Genomic DNA, 17,999 nt, shown 5'->3' on the forward strand with positions numbered 1-17,999 from the left:
GAGGAGTTCCACCGCTGCTTCCTGCTCCTTAGCTTGCGCGGACCCCATCTCCTCCCCGGCCGCTCACCTGATCAGGGCGAGATTCCCAGGCTATATTGCCACTTAAGCACGCTTAATCCTTCTTCCGAGTGCCGGGGCAGCACTCACCTCACGACCGGCCTTTCCGATCCCTCTTCCCGTCAGGTCATCAGAATATCCAACGCTGAACTGAGGGTCCCTCGTTCGGGCGCCACTTGTTGACGCAGAAGCTCAGACAGATACCCTGATCATATTTGTCATGGGGTAAATGCCACTTTATTGCACAGATAGCTCAGTTAATGTAGACAATTTTCTCCTGCGCCACACAACACTCAAGCAATAATTGGTTACATGCATAGTTCAAACAAGCATTTCTACTATATGATTGGCTAGCCCCAGCTGTTCACTTTCATAGCTACCTACTTCTATGTTTTACTCAAAAATCCTGCTTATCGGTACATTCAACAACAGTTCTTTCTTCCCTCCACATAACTCAGCCCTTCACAAAACACAATTTGACCTTCGACATTCCTTGAAGCTTACACTGTCGTCAACAAGTTCTCAGTGCTTGGGGTTCTCACAGGGTGACCATTGATCTCTAAAAATTCTCCCACATATCTGGGCTTTAGCCTGTCTAACCTGATCCCTGGCTGCTATAATGATTCCTAGAAATGACTATTTCTGTACATTTAATGTTTAGTTTGACAACAGAAACTTGAGAAGGTGATTATTATTAACTAATATGAATTTTCTGTCTCTTTTGTTGTGTCTTTTTAAGGAAATTCTCATTAACTTCTGTGAATAAAAGGGCTTGAATATGTAGTAACAGAAAACGTGTTAGAGAAGCATAACATTCATTATCGCTAATTGTGAGTGTACAAGGTAATTTGTGAATTGCACTAGCAATTCTTCTAAATAAGATAGAGTACACCTAGGCTACAAAGTCTCAAATAAAAGCTGTTTCATCTGTTATATTTGTAATCATTTGAGTTTAATGTAATTAATTAGTGCTCACAGAAAATTGAGTAGTACATTTATCATTCAATTCTCTGTACCTTTCTGACAAATATGCACAAACAGGTGTAAACAGTATACAAGTCCATAACTTCATAAGCAATTTAAAAGATAGCACCACACTACAGAACCAAAGCCAAACACTGAGTAACATCTAATAGGCCCAGGTGTGGTTGAACCTTGTCTACCCTATAAGCATTCTCCCAGGGTCTTTATATTGATATAGCTACCACCACAAAACTTCCCTTTTGAGGGCACAGTATGACAGACATAAGTAAACTCCCATCTTTAAGCTGTAATATTGTATCTACCCTAGGTGAACTGTATTTATAAAGCAACATGCTTAAGATTAGCACCTATGAGGCTAAACAGAAAATACTGCATTTACACCACCACTGCCAATTGTAGGGCAAATAAGCTATAGTAAAATTTCAGTTTTGCAGTTGTAACTGCACCTATACTAGTAAATTGTTAGAAGAGCTGTATCAGTCATAGATCTCCTCTCTTTATGCTCCAGATCTGATAACAAAAGTCTGTATCATATACCCTAGATAAATCTCTATCACTTCTTAAAGATACCACCACAGCATGCACACAAAGGTTTATGTACACAAAGTTTTGTTACATAAGCTGGCAGAGGAAATTAAAAATAAATGAAAAAAATCAGACTACTTATAACCATACCATGGCTTCGAAACATAACCCATAAATACTAAACAAAGCTATCTAATTTCATTAGATTAGTGCCTCAGTGAGAGTCTATTCTTGAGTGAGAGTCAATATTTTGTGTTGGCAATTTTCTGTAGAAATGACAGAATCTCAGAACAATATTATGCTTTCTTAGTTCTTCCTAACAAAGTAGCAGTTCAGAATCACAAACTGAAAACTGAAAAGCTCTGTAAGTTCTATGTAATGTTTTTTACTGATTGGTGACTTGCTTCAATTTATTTTTAGTTTCAATACATACTTCAGCAAATGATACTAAAAATAAATAAAAACAACTACTGAGCTCAAGATGCTAGTCATTTAAGTTGTTACTTGTTTTCCCAAATCAACAAGTTACTAAACTCTTATTTTTAAAACAAGTTTTGGCTAATTAACATAACTACTATATCAGTTAAAAAAATTAGATTTCATTGAACGAAAATCAGCCCCTAGCATTACAATTTGAGACAAAAAAAAAGTAACTGCAACTTCCCTAGTTAACATATTAGAAGCTACCAAAAATTACTTAAGGGTTTTAACTTGGTAGTCATACGACAGACCATCTGCTCATTATATTCCATAATATATAAAATAAAGCTTTTATAACTTCTTATGTGTTTTAAAGCTCCTTAGTAAATGTTTTAAAATTACTTCCACATATTATGCAATTTACAAAAACCAGATGGTCGCACCTATCATAGCCAAGTCAAAACGCTTTAATAATTTTGGTGGGTTTTAGTGTGGTAACTGAAAAACATATTGCCAGAATTGAGCTTATTTTTAGATTAGAAGATTCACTTAGGAGTTTTTGAAACTCATGCGTGAGTATGAGATATAAATATATATAAAACATACATATAGAGAACCATATTTCCTATATTTTTGTAATTATATATTTGTTATATGTACATATAAAAATAATTCTCCCCCTCAACAATTCCACATGATTTAACTGATTAAGAAAAACAGGTACGGCAATGTTATGACTGTCATGGGTACAAGATTGCATGCCTACATATAAGTAGAGCTAGAGGAGGCAAAGCAAATAAAATTAAACAGATTTCAGTACAAGTCAGGCAAATACATATTTTATTACAACAAGAAAAGCAAGCATTGGACACGTCTTTCCAACTACTCTATAAACCTCTATCAACACAGGGTAATAACGGAAAAAGATGACAGAGAGGGGTAACAAACACGGAAGACAGCAGCCTGCTCCCCAGAAGAGATATCAAAGCTTGGTAAACATTTATTAAAACAGAAGTATGCCTTACCAATCAGTTATTGTTAGAAGTATACAGATTCCGACAACTCTGTTACACTTCAGTTTACCACTACTACAGAAGTTTTTCCACTTCATGTTAGCCAAAATCCAAAGAATGGCGAAAGTAAACTAGTTTATGCTCAAAATAGACTCAAAATGGACAACTTAGAGGTTATACACACACCTAAAAATCACTAAGGATCCAATGGTGCAACAGCAGATGCACAGATTGACACCATCTTCCTCTGGTGGCAGCTACTGTTACTAAATTGTCCCAATCCCCTTTCATCTGAATATCCAATTACTGAATTCATAGTTTTCCTGGAAGTGGGAAAAAAGTGAGCAGAGGATGTTACACATTAGAAACTTTTAGGTACCAGACTCACTGCACTATCAACATTATAGGAGGAACTCATTCCTCCATAATGGCAGCTGACAAACTGCACACAGCATATATCCCACTGTAAGTCTGCACTCAATACGTACACATGAAATAACTCTCCGCAAAACCTGGACTACATGTGTGTGCTGTTGTGGGATCATACTTAAGAGACAATGGACATACATTGAACCAGCCATGCGAGAAAGCAGACTGGCTTTAGGCCCTCGCCCTTGAAGTCAACTTTAGAAGAGAAAAACAGGAATGACAGTGACTGTTTCACACAAGTCGAGAAAACAGGCCTTACCTTGAGGAGAGAAAAACGAGAGCAACAGTGACTGTTTCACACAGATTGAGAAAAACAAGTTTGGAGGAGTCAGACAAGCAGGTGGGAAAAACAGAGATTAGAACAAACCAATCCGAGTCACATGCTCACGTTGTGCACAGGACTATTAACCAATCAACTAACGCGTGAACGTGAGTAGGGATAGAAAAATTGTATATAAGGGACAGTAGAATATCAATAAAATGGCTTCTATATGATTCACATTGGATATTGTGAAGTCCAGTTTCTCTCCTCATGCTGTGCCTTATTTGCAAGATGAAAATGCAAATGCCTGAGCAGCTCTGTGACTCCAAATCACACTGACTTAGTGACAGCTGGCAGGAAGGTACAGATGGGAGGAACACGGCCTCAGAAAAACAATCCCTCCCGCCTTTTTATGGTCGCATTTATAAATCTCTAGATCACTAGTAAACAGGATGAGAAAGGGCCGTAATAGTCTGAAACAATCAAAAATTTTAACATAGCTCTCCAAAATGCAGTGTCTGAGCTGATGACTAGGAGCACACAATCATAGAATTGTCTAGGTTGGAAGGGACCTTTAAGATCATTGATTCCAATCATCAACCTAACACTGCCAAAACTACCACTAAACCATGTCCCATCTACATGTCTTTTAAACGCCTCCAGGTATGGTGATTCCACCACTTCCCTCAGCAGCCTGTTCCAATGCTTGACAACCCTTTCAGTGAAGAAATTTTTCCCAATATCCAATCTAAACCTCCCCTGGCACAACTTCCGGCCTTTGCTTCTTGTCCTATTGCTTGTTACTCAGGAGAAAAGATCACCCCCACCTCCCTACAACCTCCTTTGAGGTAGTTGTAGAGAGTGATAAGGTCTCCCCTCAGCCTCCTTTTCTCCAGACTAAATAACCCCAGTTCCCTCAGCCATTCCTCGTTAAGACTAGTGCTCCAGACCCTTCACCAGCTTTGTCGTTCATGTTTGGCTTCCCTCCAGCACCTCAATGTCTTTCTTACAGTGAGGGGCCCAAAAGGGAACGCAGTATTTGAGGGGGGGGCCTTACCAGTGACGAGTAAAAGGGGATGACCACTTCCCTAGTCCTACTTACCACGCTATTTCTGATACAAGCCATGATGCTATTGGCCACCTTGGCACACTGATGGCTCATATTCAGCCAGCTGTCAACAAATACCCCCAAGTCCTTTTCTGCTGGGCAGCTTCCCAGCCACTCTTCCCCAAGCCTGTAGCATTACATGGGGTTGTTGTGACCCGAGTGCAGGATCTGGCACCTGGCCTTGTTGAACCTCATACCATTGGTCTCAGTCCCATCAATCCAGCCTGTCCAGATCCCTCTGTAGGGCCATCCGACCCTCAAGCAGATCAACACTCCCACCTAACTTGGTGTCATCTGCAAACTTACTGACAGTGCACTTGATCCCCTCATCCAGATCATTGATAAAGATATCAAAGCGAACACGCCCCAGTACTGAGCCCTGGGGAACACCACTTGTGACCGGCTGCCAACTGGATTTAACACCATTCACCACAACAACTCTTTGGATCCACCCTTCTAGCCATTTTTTTACCCAGTGAAGCCCGTTCAAGCCATGATCAGTCAGTTTCTGCAGAAGAATACTGTGGGAAACGGTGTCAAAGGCTTTACTAAAGTCTAGGTAAAAAACATCCATAGCCTTTCCCTCATCCACTTAGCAGGTTATCTTGTCATAGAAGGAGATCAGCTTAGTCAAGCCAGACCTGCCTTTCATGAACCCATCCTGACGGGGCCTCATCATCTGGTGGTCCAGTACATGCCGTGTAATGGCACTCAGGATGATCTGCTCCATAATTTGACCTTGGTGCCAGGTAAGGTTAACAGGCCTGTAATTCCCTGGATCCTCCTTCTGGCCCTTCTTGTGGATGGCTGTCACATTTGCTAACCGCCAGTCAACTGGGACCTCCCTGGTTAGCCAGGACTACTGATAAGTGATGGAAAGTAGCTTGGTGACCACTTCCACCAGGTCCCTCAGTGTCCTCAGGTGGATCCCATCTGAGCCTATAAACTTGTGCATGTCCAAGTGCTGTAGCAGGTCCCTCACCATTTCCCCTTGCATTATGGGGACTTCATTCTGCTCCCTGTCTTCTAGCTCAGGGGGCTAGGTACTCAGGGAACAACTGGTCCTACTACTAAAGACTGAGGCACAGAAGGCATTAAGTACCTCAACCTTTTCCTCATCCTTGGTCACTAGGTTTCCACCCCCGTCTACTAAAGGATGGAGATTACCATTGGTTCTTCTTTTATTGCTAATGTATTTATAATTTATTTTTTTTCCATCCTGAATATAAGAAGCCAGGTTATGTTCTAGCTGAGATCTGGCCCTTCTAATTTTCTCCCTACATAGCCTCACAACATCTTTGTAGCCCTCATGAATAGCCTGCTCCTTCTTCCAAAGGCCATAATTTCTCCTTTTTTCCCCTGAGTTGCAACCATAGCACTCTGTTCAGCCAGGCCCGTCTTTTCCCCGACAGCTTATTTTCTGGCACTTGGGGACAGCTTGCTCCTGTGCCTTTAAGACTTCCTTCCTGAAAAATGTCGAGCCTTCCTGGACTCCTTTGCCTCTGAGGACTGCCTACCAGGGACTCTGTCAATCAGGCTCATAAACAGGTCAAAGTCTGCCCTCCAGAAGCCCAAGGTGGCAGTTCTGCTGACCCCCTCCTTGCTTCTCCAAGAATCGAAAACTCTATCATTTCATGATCACTATGCCCAAGACAGCCTCCATCCATCACATCCCCCACAACTCTTTCTCTGTTCACAAACAGGTCCAGCAGGGAGCCTTCCCTAGTTGTCTCCCTTACCAGCTGTGTCAGGAAGTTATCCTCAACACACTCCAGGAACCTCCTAGACTCTTCCCTCTCTGCTGTATTGTATCGCCAGCAGATGCGTGGTGAGTTGAAGTCCCCCATGAGGACAAGGGTTAGCAATATTGAGACTTCTCCCAGCTGTTCATAGAATATTTTGTTTGCCTCTTCACCCTGGTTGGGCAGTCTGTAACTGACTCCCACCACGATAGCTGCCTTGTTGGCCCTCCCCCTGATTCTTACCCAGAAACACTCAACCCTATTGTCAGCATCATTAAGTTCTAGACATTCATAATACTCCCTAACATACAGGGCCACCCCACAGCCTCTCCTTCCTTGCCTATCCTTTCTGAAGAGTTCATTGCCATCCATTGCAGCACTCCAGTCGTGCGAGTCATCCCACCATGTTTCCGTGGTGGCAACCACATCATAGCTGTCCAGCTCCTCCTGTTTGTTGCCCATGCTGCATGTGTTAGTGCAGAAGCATTTCAGCTGGGCTACTGGTCCCGCCACCTTTTTACTGGGAGAAGCCCTAATTCCTACCTAAACATTCCCAGGTGCAGACAAAGTTTCTAACCTATCAATGACACTCACATCTCTGCTGCTGCATGAATCTCCATCCCTTACACTCACTGAGTCAGCAGAACGAGGGACCTCACTGGCATCCCATCCCATCCCACAGACATTGGCATGCCACCCCCAGGCTTGCCTGAAGAGCCTGGTTTCATCCCCTTCCCCCTTCAAATCTAGTTTAAAGCCCTTTCAATGAGCCCTGCCAAATCTTGTGCCAAGAACCTTTTCCTCCTTTGAGACACATGTACCCCATCTGTCACCAGCAGGCCTAGTGTCATGTAAACCAACCCGTGATAAAAAAAAAACCCCAAAGTCCTACTGCTGACACCAGGGTTGGAGCCAGGTATTGTTCTGCTGACTGTTCCTGTTTCTTCCCTCATCCTTCCCTGCAACTGGAATGATAGAGGAGAACACTACTTGTGCTCCTGACCCCTTAACCAGTCATCCCAAGGCCCAGAAGTCTATCTTGATCGCCCTCGGGTTTCTTGCTGCCAGTTCATCACTGCCTGTCTGAAAAAAAATCAGTAATGGGTAGTAATCTGAAGGATGTACCAAGGAAGCTTTCTCTTTATATATCTTTTATCTGGGCCCCAAGGGGGCAGCAGACTTCCCTGAGAAGTGGGTCTGGTCTGCACATTGGGCCTTCTGCTCTCTTCAGAAGGGAGTCACCTATAACAATGACCTGTCTTTTTTTCCTTTCCTGAAGAGGTTTTGATGCAGGGTGTAGTTTGGCTTAACCTTGGCAACACCTCTGAGCACACTAAATCATCTTCCTTGCCATGGTTCAGTTCCACTTGCAGAGCCTCATACCTATTTTGCAAGGGTACCTGAAAATGGGTGGGAGTTAGTGGGGAGTCACACTTGCTTCACCGGGTAGAAACTTGTTCCCATTGCTCCCTATCCTCTAAGTTACCTTGTTCAGCCAGGCAGAGAGAGGACAGGGAATCCTCCGCATCATGTGCCCGGTTCAGGGAAGGCAGGCTGTGACTCCAGCACTCTATCTCCTTTGCACACTCCCTGATAGTTCTCAATCTACTTACCTCTTCTCAGAGCTCCATCACGAGGTGGAAGAGTTCCACTACCTGGGCACACCCTGCAGCCTGACACCTGGGTGGCAGTGTGCTCCCACAAGAGCTCCATGTGGAAAACTGCCTCAGTCCTGCTGGGTGCAGAGCTTGGGGAGGCCAAAGTTTTCCACCAGCTAGATACCGTGATTCCCCGGTCGAGCTGATACAGCTTCAGCACTCTTCCACACAAAATGCCGTGCAAACTGCCATATCATGCTCTGACACACCACAGTCTGTTTGCCCGCTCTGGTCGCAGCACTCCCCTATGGCTGCCTCTTATGGGAGTGGGGTAGGCACTGCCACTGCTGGCCCTGTCCCCGCCTCGTCAGCAACCCCTGTGCAAGCTGCTGGCTCCCATGGGCTGCCTGCAACCTCCCAGCCTTTCCCCAGCTCCAGAAAGCTCAGTGACGCCCCTTTTTGCCATGAACTGCTGCTTTCTTGCAGACATATGTGCACCAAAGCTGTCCCTCAGTGAGGTACGTGGTGCAATCTTTGACAGGAGTTGTGAGTTACTTTGTACTGACATATCAATTTTCCAGTGTATTTCTGAAGAAAGCAGAGGTAATTGCTCAAAAATAAAAAAAAACTGCCACTCCATAATACAAAAACAAGCAGGAAGAAGACAACAGTAATTTAGCCTTGCACAGATACATAAGAGAAATGAAGTATCAGCCTACAAAGGGAGTACATTATGACAGAGGAAGCTATAAACGGAAAGCTCCTATAGCTGTTAAAAGTTTTACAGTAAACTGAATGTAAAGATAGGAAGCTGGGGGGAAACGAATCTTGCTTGCTTACATAACTCACTATCTTTGTTTCTTGTAATCTGGTGTGAGCACTGTTCAGTAAGGAAACTCAGCAAGTTCAAAAGTGAAAAGTGAACTTGCAACGCTCCCTCAAAGAATCAATTGCTAGGTTACCTGGAAAAGAGACCATGAGTCACTCAGCTATAAAGCATGGCATGTATTTTAACAGTAATCTCAAGTTGGCATAAGAAATATTTCCCTGAATATCTGTAGCAGCTCACTACAAAGATCTGCAAACATTTCATTTCAAACTGAACGTAATTGCAGAGCCTGTAGATATCTGAAAGATTAACACCATTTCAAAAGAATGGTTAAAGAGCACCCCAGAGAGTCTATATCTTAAAGTGACATTTCAAAGTCAAATCTTTTTTATAGAATAAAGGAGTTTCGAAAAAAGATTTTGCTAGATAATTCTCATAGCTACAGAAAAATCTTCACATCTCCATGACAACTAGGGAATGTTAATTAGGTAGCTGGAAGTCCTAGAGGGTTTCCACCTGCCATAGGCTAGTAACACACCACAAATTACCATTACACTTACATAATTAAGAAAAAACCTACATAGGATATGGTATCTATTCAACTCCTTATCTCAACTTATCCAAAGATCATCAGAAAAAAGTTTTGAAAAAAAAGCAGACTTCCACTGTCTGCTTCTCTTGGTTCAATTCCAAGTTACACAGACCTGATTGTCTTTGAATGGAACTAAAATTACAGCAGTTAAGAAGGTCTGTGGCATTTGGCATTTGTCAAAAGAAATAACTTTAATGAGAACAAAAATAAGTATTCTTGCCAAAATCCTCATCTCCAATAATATACGTGCTACTGTGAAGATAATGCACCATTTCAAGGCTAAGGCCTCTGGATCTACCACAACATGTTTTTACACACAAGTTCCTCACTCCAAGGCTTGAGTGCCAATCACTACATCAAAATACTCAAAGAGTATAGTAAAATACTAGAAGCCTGATCATAACAAACCACAGGTTTGTAAACAATCATTCTTTAAATCAAAGATGGGGAAAAAACAAACTCTCTTTTCTTACTGTTACACTTCATTGTTCTCCCTAGCCTAATAAAAAACTGAACAAATTAAATCCTGACAGACTTCATAACTGAACTTCAGTGAAAGAAGCAAAAGATCTGAACTTCACAAAGAAAAGGAACTGAAGAAAACAGGCCACTAGTATTTTATTTTGGCTCTGAATACATCTCAGAGTAGCAAAATTCTTGAGATCCATAATAGTAGCTAACAGTGGTGCCTAAGAGTTGATAGCCATCCATTAGGCTCAGCTGCTGGAAATGTGACAGCAGTACAACGCAGCTCAGATGGGATATAAAAACAAAAAGGTGTTTTTTTTTTTTAAATTAAAGACTTCTCACAATATTTCCTTATCTATTCTCAATGGTTTTTTTTCAAATTTAACTAAGCCGTTCCCCCATAGAAAAAAATGGAATGAAAAGCTGGCTTTTTAAATAATGGACTTTTCAAGTTTCTGAAGGCTTCTCTAGGTTCAAAGGAAGAAATAAGGGAATATGAGGTTGTAGCTTTACTGAGGTATCTACTTACTCTTTAGTGAAGATTCCTCGAGGCCCAGAAGGTGTAATATTGCTTGGATCTAGTCCATATGTTTCCAGAATGTTGCGAGCTGCGGGACTTAAGCGAACCCTAAAAAAATCAGGAGAAAAATAAACTAAACACTAAGATTAACTTATTTCATTTAACGTGTATCAAGAGAAACTACATTGTATATACTCCATTTCAGAAGCAACAGCTGGGGACGAAAGAGTTCTGTACAAAGGCTATGATCCTACAACTGCAGGCAGACCATGCCCCTTCACCAAGCTTTAATGCAAGGCTGAATTTAAAAACACCATAATGACCTCAACAAGATCAAAATAAAGAATGGAAAATTCATCTCCAAACTTTACTCTTACATCAGCGATGCAATATACTTGTGGATTCTTATGGAAAAGAGTCATCAGTGAAAACCCAAACACATTTTTTAGGACCAGCTTGTTATAGTAACATTAAAAAATGAGTTTTAGGAGCTCAGACAAGAGGGTTGCTCACCTCTATTATTTGTTTGGCCAGTTGCAATTGCATTATTAATGCAGCTTAATTCTAATTATAACATTACCCTTGCCCTAGCTTTCATTTTATTGTATAGGACTGATTTAATGAAATGGTTACTTTTTGGGAAAACAAAAGCCATATAGATGTAGTTGCATATTTCAGTATCAGCTTTAGAAGACTAAGTATTAAGCCCTCCCACACTCAAACATTTTAATCAGCATATACCAAAGCTATACTATTATACTAGTAAACCTGTACCTGCCACCTTGACCTAGATGGAGTATGCTCAATAGTAACATTTCTGTCTGGAAACAGAAACAATGCCCAACTACACAGCACAGTACATAGCTACAGAGTACCCAGCGCACCTCAGCATGATTTGCTTTCTGAAATGAAGAATTAAAACCAACACATAGAGAAGAGATTTCAGAATTCTTAGATACAAAAGCAACAGCATTTTCATAAAAGAATAAACGCTTGGTTTCAAGGCTTTCCACAAAATCTCCAATAAGAACTGTCCATAAGCCCTTGCCGAAAAAAACCCATGTCATGAATGATCACTTGATTCCAAAGATGCCGATACATCTTTAATTAAGAGCTGCAGTGAAACAGATGAACGTCTGATGTTCTTTTGGTACTAAAATGCAAGACTTAATCCTTCCAAGGATTCTTTCCTCTGAGGTTTGAACAGTGACCTCAATTAGTTGGCTTGAGGTTTAACAAAAAAAAAAACCACACAACAAAAAACCCAACAAAACAACACACAACAAAACCAAAAAACCTCAAAACAACCAAAACCAAACAGTTTGTGTAGCGCATGACACCAAAATTAGCTTCCTACCTATTCTTTTCTTTATCAGGCTGTAATTTTACCGCTTTTGTGTTATCACAATTCACTCCAAATAAGGAGTGATACCTCCAAATAAGGTACATCCTGTGACACAAACCAGTGATTTATAGATTAGTGCAACGTGACTAACACTTTGGAGTTAAATTACTCTCCCTTTAAGATGTTTGCAATGCTTAGGGTACCCTAACATATCAAAGCAAAACTAACCAAGAGCAGTAAACATGGTTTTAAGTTTTTCACATTTGATTGTTATGAAAATAAGAATAATTTTTTTCTAAAATCAAAAGTGCAAGAGCTTGCAAGCGTTTTTGAGTGTGCCATTTATTCGCTTAGTTTTTTTTCTCCTAAAAAAGACACAGAAAACAAGTGTCTGTGTTCTGAGCATCTGATGCATAAGCATTAGTGTCCGTCGTATATAAACATAACTTCTTCCTTATCTAAGTTTTGAATTCTTCATAAAGCATTTGTATGTCAGAATAAAGCACAGGCACCATAGAAGGCGTCCTAATAAAACTATGTTGTTCAAATTGACTTATTGGGCTTACAAGCAAAAAAACCCATTACGGCCAGGCCACCTCACACATGCTAAAACACTCTCTTAATACTTAGCTTAAATTACTAGGCAAAAAGGGACAAAAGATTCTTCTTGGTTCAGCTCTACTAATCTAACTAAATAAGAGATCCATTTTATAACACAGAAACTTACTGCAATTTTCCAGGTGGATGTTCCAGTTTAGGAGGGGCTGAAACTGAAGGACCTGCAGGTGCTGGGGTAAGCACAGGTGCTGGTGGAGCCAGAGAAGAGGGATCACTACCATCAGCTGGTATTTCAACTTGTTTCCAGTCCTGTCCTTCCTCTACCAGCAGACAGATTAGTGAGCCCAAGCGTACATTTTTGCTTCCTTCTTCCACCTAAATTTAAAGCAATGAGAACATTAAGGTACATATTGTGCTGTCTAGACTAACATGACTAAGAAATGGCAGATAGGAAAATTTCAGGCATAATAATGACACTTCATCAAGAAAACATATCCCATTTCCTTGCTACTATTAATAAGATGACTCATGACTGAAATTATAATAGCAACTGTAATTAAGGTGAGGAATATTAACTTATACCCCAAAATCCCATACATCTAAAGTTAGGATTCAGAAATCAAAGTAAGCAAGTGTTGTGGTTTGGCTTCAGCCAACAACAAAGAACCACGCAGCCACTCGCACAGCTTCCACAGCCGTGGAAAAAGAAATCGTCAGGGCAAAACTCTTGGGTTAAAATAGTGCAATTTAGCAGAACAGCAAAAGGAAAGATGAAAACGCGATTACAGTACCGCCTCGAAGCGCACAGACCAGGCCGGCGGCGCCGCCGCAGCCCACCCCCGAGTGGCGACTGCTCTCCTTGCACGGGCTAGTTCCTCTTATAGCTCGGGCATGGGTCACGTGGGATGGAATACCTGCCCCCTGCCGGCTCCTGGGGAGATTAACCCCATCCCTGCCGGAACCAGGACAGCAAGTTACAGACTACTGAGTACCTCCAAGACAAGGAAACAAAAAGAAACAAAACCCACCGCTGCAACAGTGCCCCATTACTTCTTTCTGAAAAAGACAACATTCACTTTCCACTAACTTCCACCTCTAAGTTTGTCTATTTTAACATAACTGGTGCCAACTCTCTCCATCAAGAAAGTGATAGCACTTATGTGGTATGTAAATCACTGTTTCAAAGAACATCCGAAAAGAAATCTTACAGAAAGATAAATCTAATATAATTTAGATTGGATAAGGCAAATCTATTCTAGATGTTCCTTTTAAAACAAAAAGATACCTGTATCACAGTCAAAATAGCTCTTTGATGCTTTGGCAGACAAAGATATAGGAGTCATGTTAATTTAACAACCTAATGAAGGGCTCCTCCTCCTCCTCAACTAAAACGGCTGCAGAAGTACAACTCTTCAGGTTCTCAAAAGCAGTAACATTTCCAGGGCATAAAACCAAATGTAAAGACAGCCCTTTAGGAACACAGGTACACAAATACAACTCAGACTGTACCAGCTGATTTCCTAACAAAGGGAATGGACATTTTATTTCCAACATAAAGCCATACTGCATATACATTTGCCTCAGAAGGAGCTGGTATATCTCTGCAATGCTGACATTTTACGCAAGAAAATGCAAATCACTATCATTTGAAAAACCCAGAGACAGACACAGAAAATAAAAATATACATAGTATCAGGTAACACACAGTTCTTACTACCTTAGTTGGGTCTTCCAGGCACTTAAAGACTAATAAATAAAGCAGAATGCTGTAAAGACTGTACTAGACAGATGCAAATACTACAACATTGTTAATCATAAGACTGTTGTCTGCACTGTTAACTCCACTGACAGAATGTATCAAATGTCACAGAATTATCCAGCTCTGTCACTAGAAGGACCAACATTAGACCAAAGAAGGACCAGCAAAGGCAATTTGTTCTCAGTATTGTGAGAAACACACTCACTGTATTGAATTTTAGTCAGCGGCAAATTCGGTGGAGCAGAGAACATTTGTTAAAGTGCTGGGAATTACACAAGAGATTTCTCCTCCTGTGGGTTGTTTTTCCTTTACAAATGCTTGTTTTTATTTCGTATTCCTTATTCTTATTCATGTTTCTTCTTTGAAAATAACTTGCATAATCAATGAGTTCTTGGAATGCAACCCACCCCCAATTACATAATCAATGAGTTCTCTGAATGCAACCCACCCCTGAACATGCCCCCTCCCTTCTAGTGGCGAAGGCAATATGCTTCCTCAGGGGTCTTCCTGGTGGTCGGAGGGAGGCTCGAAGTCTTTATCACCATGTCCTTCTTGTGGCCTCTTTATTCTTTACTTTTCTATGTTTATCTTAGTTAACTACACCACCCTTTGTTTTGCAATGGTCCGGTACTTTCAACTGTTGCTTTCATCTGATATCCTATCTAACACTATCCCTTTTCCAAACATAGCAAGCACATACCTATCTTAGCTGAAGCCATAACAAGCACACATCCATTTTAGCTGAAGCAAAATTCTTTTGCTAAATTACTTATTACAGTATGTTCTGATAAAACATCTCACATTTACAGTTTTTCAAGTTTACTTTTTTTTTCCCCACATGAACACTAGCTAAGTTCTAGTGTAATACTTCTTTAAGAGTATTTATTACATGACAAAAAATATTCAGGACTCAGTTCAGTATTTCTTGTTCTGATCTCTCGATGCATTCTTCTACATTAACATTCTGAAAAGCTTCATTTTAGATAAGAAAGTCTGAAGAGTCCATCAAGACTTGATTGTATTTTACTTGTATTGAGATGTCTTTAAAGTACTTAGGGATGACAGAATGCCAATCAAGAGTCCTGAACTGATTTGTCTAAGGCTGAAAGAACCTATTAAAGGCCCAATGATAAACAGATCTGTAAAACTACGTGTAATTGCAGTGTGACTCATAATCAAATAAAACAGCAGTTTGAAGCCAGTGCAAGCACAACCTACCTAACCTAGTCACTGAAACACAAAACCTGGGAAAAAGAAAAGAAAAAGCGCTATAAACGTAGAAAATATTGAAGTTATTCACTCTAATAACTTCACAGCATTATCGTACTTAGCACTGAACAAGGTATTTAGAAAAACTGTTTATCACTGTAATACTCTGATGTTTGATCCATACTGTCGTGGCTTAATGCCGGCCGGCAACCAAGAACCATGCGGCCTTTTCACTCACTCCCCCAGTGGCGGGACAGGGGGAGAATCAGCAGAAAAAGGCAAAACTCGTGGGCTGAGATGAAGACAGCTCACCAGAACAGTGAAGCAAAGAGGAAGACAACAGTAACACTGATAGAGAAATGTACAAAACTCAAGTAATGTACCACCGCTCACCAACCGGACCCAGGAAGCCCCCAGCCCACTCCCAAGCAGCGATTCCTGCCCCCTCCCGTGGCCAGCTCCCTGCTATAGACTGGGCATGGCGGTACAGAACACCCCTTGGGCTAGCTGGGGTCAGCCAACTCCCACCTGACACACCCCCACCCCCCCGGCTGTGTCCCATCCCAGTTCCTTGTGAAAATTAACCCTATCCCCGCCGGAACCAGGGCACATACCAATGATTATGCATACCAGATACGTCTCCCCAAGTTCAAAACAGTTCCCATAACACATTCATATGCAGCAATTAACATTTTTTTCCTAAAATAAGAATAAAACAACTTTTTTGCATGTATTCTCTTTTCCTTAGAAAGGCTTGCACATGTAACAGAGAACACTTTTATAAACAGTCTACATACTGTAACTGAATAGACAAAGAAGCACTGCTACATTGTTGTGATGTCAAGTCCTTACCTTGGTGTCAGAGTGCTTTAATGGTGCTATAACAACACATACAGAAACCCAGTAGGGGGTTGAGCCTTCAAGAAACATAACACTTACACTAGTTAGGCTTTGTTTATAACCCAGCATCATATGAGCATTCAAAGCCATTGATGCTGTCAACTCTCACTCTTCAGAGCAAACCAATTGCTTTTTTCCTCATGTTCACCACTCCAAGATAGTTATCTGGAAACTCCAGCATTCCTTCTTTTCCAATAAGTTTCCAGCCCAGATGACTGCAGAGTTTATACTTTTTAAAAGTGCATGAATGGTTTGGTTTTTTTTTTACAAAACATGTTTTTAAACACACAGCCTTTGGAGTTCAGAACTAGAATAGACAAAGAAAAATTGTTATTATTTTGCTTAACTTTCCACCTCCTAGATTTTTGAGTCACTTCTACGTTTTCATAATTCACAATACCAGAGAACCTCTCTGCATAAATCTCAATGAACCCCAGAACCTCAGACATAGAAAGAGCTGAAATAAGTAGCTTCACAATACTTCTATTACTGTGTGTATGTATAGCCAAGAAGAGTCAAAAAGACCCTAACTTTGCTGACAAACTAACAAAACACAGGTAAGCCACGACAGGGAGAAAAAAATTGGAGATTGGTGCACAAAGGAATAAAGTTCCCTCGGAGCTGTTGCCAATGCAACACAGTTGCATTAGTCACTAAAACACACATACCAAAGTAGATGTTTATTTCCTAAACTGGGAAGAAAGGTGCACGGAACTGATGCTGGCTCACTCTGCAATGGAAATTTTACACAAAGCAGTTTCAGTTCATACCAATTCTCATTTAGGTCATGAATGAGAGAATGGTAATGGATGTTAAATCCCATTCTTAAACAATCAATCATCACCTGGGTTTGCTCCAAATTGAACTAATAAGTATTTTAGGCCAAAAGGTCAGTGTTAATTTAAGAAGCAACTCTACTGAAAGAACAATCACCGTTCTGAAATAACTCTTCTAACACTTTCATTCAGTCATTTTAATCTTTCACTGCATTTTACACTGAATCAGATGTGATCACTGAAAGACCTATTCAGACAGAAAAGGAATATATGCATGAGTGTCTATTTTATTGTTCACCTACTCTTTCTCAAACCATACATACTTACATTATACAGTCAAGATAAAACAAGAAGGGTTACAGAAGCTGAATTCATATAATCTAATGAACCTTCCATCTTTAAGGGTAAAAACCAAAGTGTTAGGCAGATAGTGTGTTTATTTGACTGAGTTTTCCATACTGAACTCAGGCAAGATGGAGCAGAATTGTAGTTGGCATCAAAGAACACAAAATTGTTTCCTCACTTCTTTCAGGAAGTGCATAAACTTCAGCCAGATGCTGGTAACTCAGATGCATCAAATATTCTTAATTTCCCATCAACTACAACACATCTGAAACTTTTGAGTGGCCTTTGGAAGGGCAGTCTTTTCAATAAGAAATCATCTCCCCATCCACAAACCTGAGACAGCTTAATGTTATAAACATTACACAAACATCTACTGAACACCCAGTACAGTGCAGAAATATCTACAGGATACTGCAGAAAGACTACTAAGCATCATACTTGAGTTAGGAAAAAAACATATTCTAAAGATTTCTGATCTTATTGCTCCCTTGTTAGTTTTCACCAGTTTTCTTCTGTACTTTTTAGAAGACTGCAATAAAAACCTATTTGTGTATCTATTC

At 40.7% G+C, this 17,999-nt stretch overlaps 1 protein-coding gene across 1 annotated transcript in view; it reads right to left on the reverse strand.

Annotated features, from left to right (window-relative positions):
• The window catches only part of PDHX (pyruvate dehydrogenase complex, component X), a 61,597-nt gene that overhangs the window by 25,235 nt on the left and 18,363 nt on the right, over positions 1 to 17,999 (reverse strand). The window contains exons 4-5 of the mRNA XM_009886444.1: positions 12,620 to 12,825; positions 10,557 to 10,655 (exon numbers count right to left, since the gene is read on the reverse strand). Coding sequence (XP_009884746.1) covers positions 10,557 to 10,655; positions 12,620 to 12,825 — 305 coding nt within the window. The remainder of the gene's footprint in view (positions 1 to 10,556; positions 10,656 to 12,619; positions 12,826 to 17,999) is intronic.

The sequence above is a fragment of the Charadrius vociferus genome, unplaced genomic scaffold (assembly GCF_000708025.1).
Source record: "Charadrius vociferus isolate BGI_N301 unplaced genomic scaffold, ASM70802v2 scaffold66, whole genome shotgun sequence".
Taxonomy (NCBI): Eukaryota; Metazoa; Chordata; class Aves; order Charadriiformes; family Charadriidae; genus Charadrius; species Charadrius vociferus.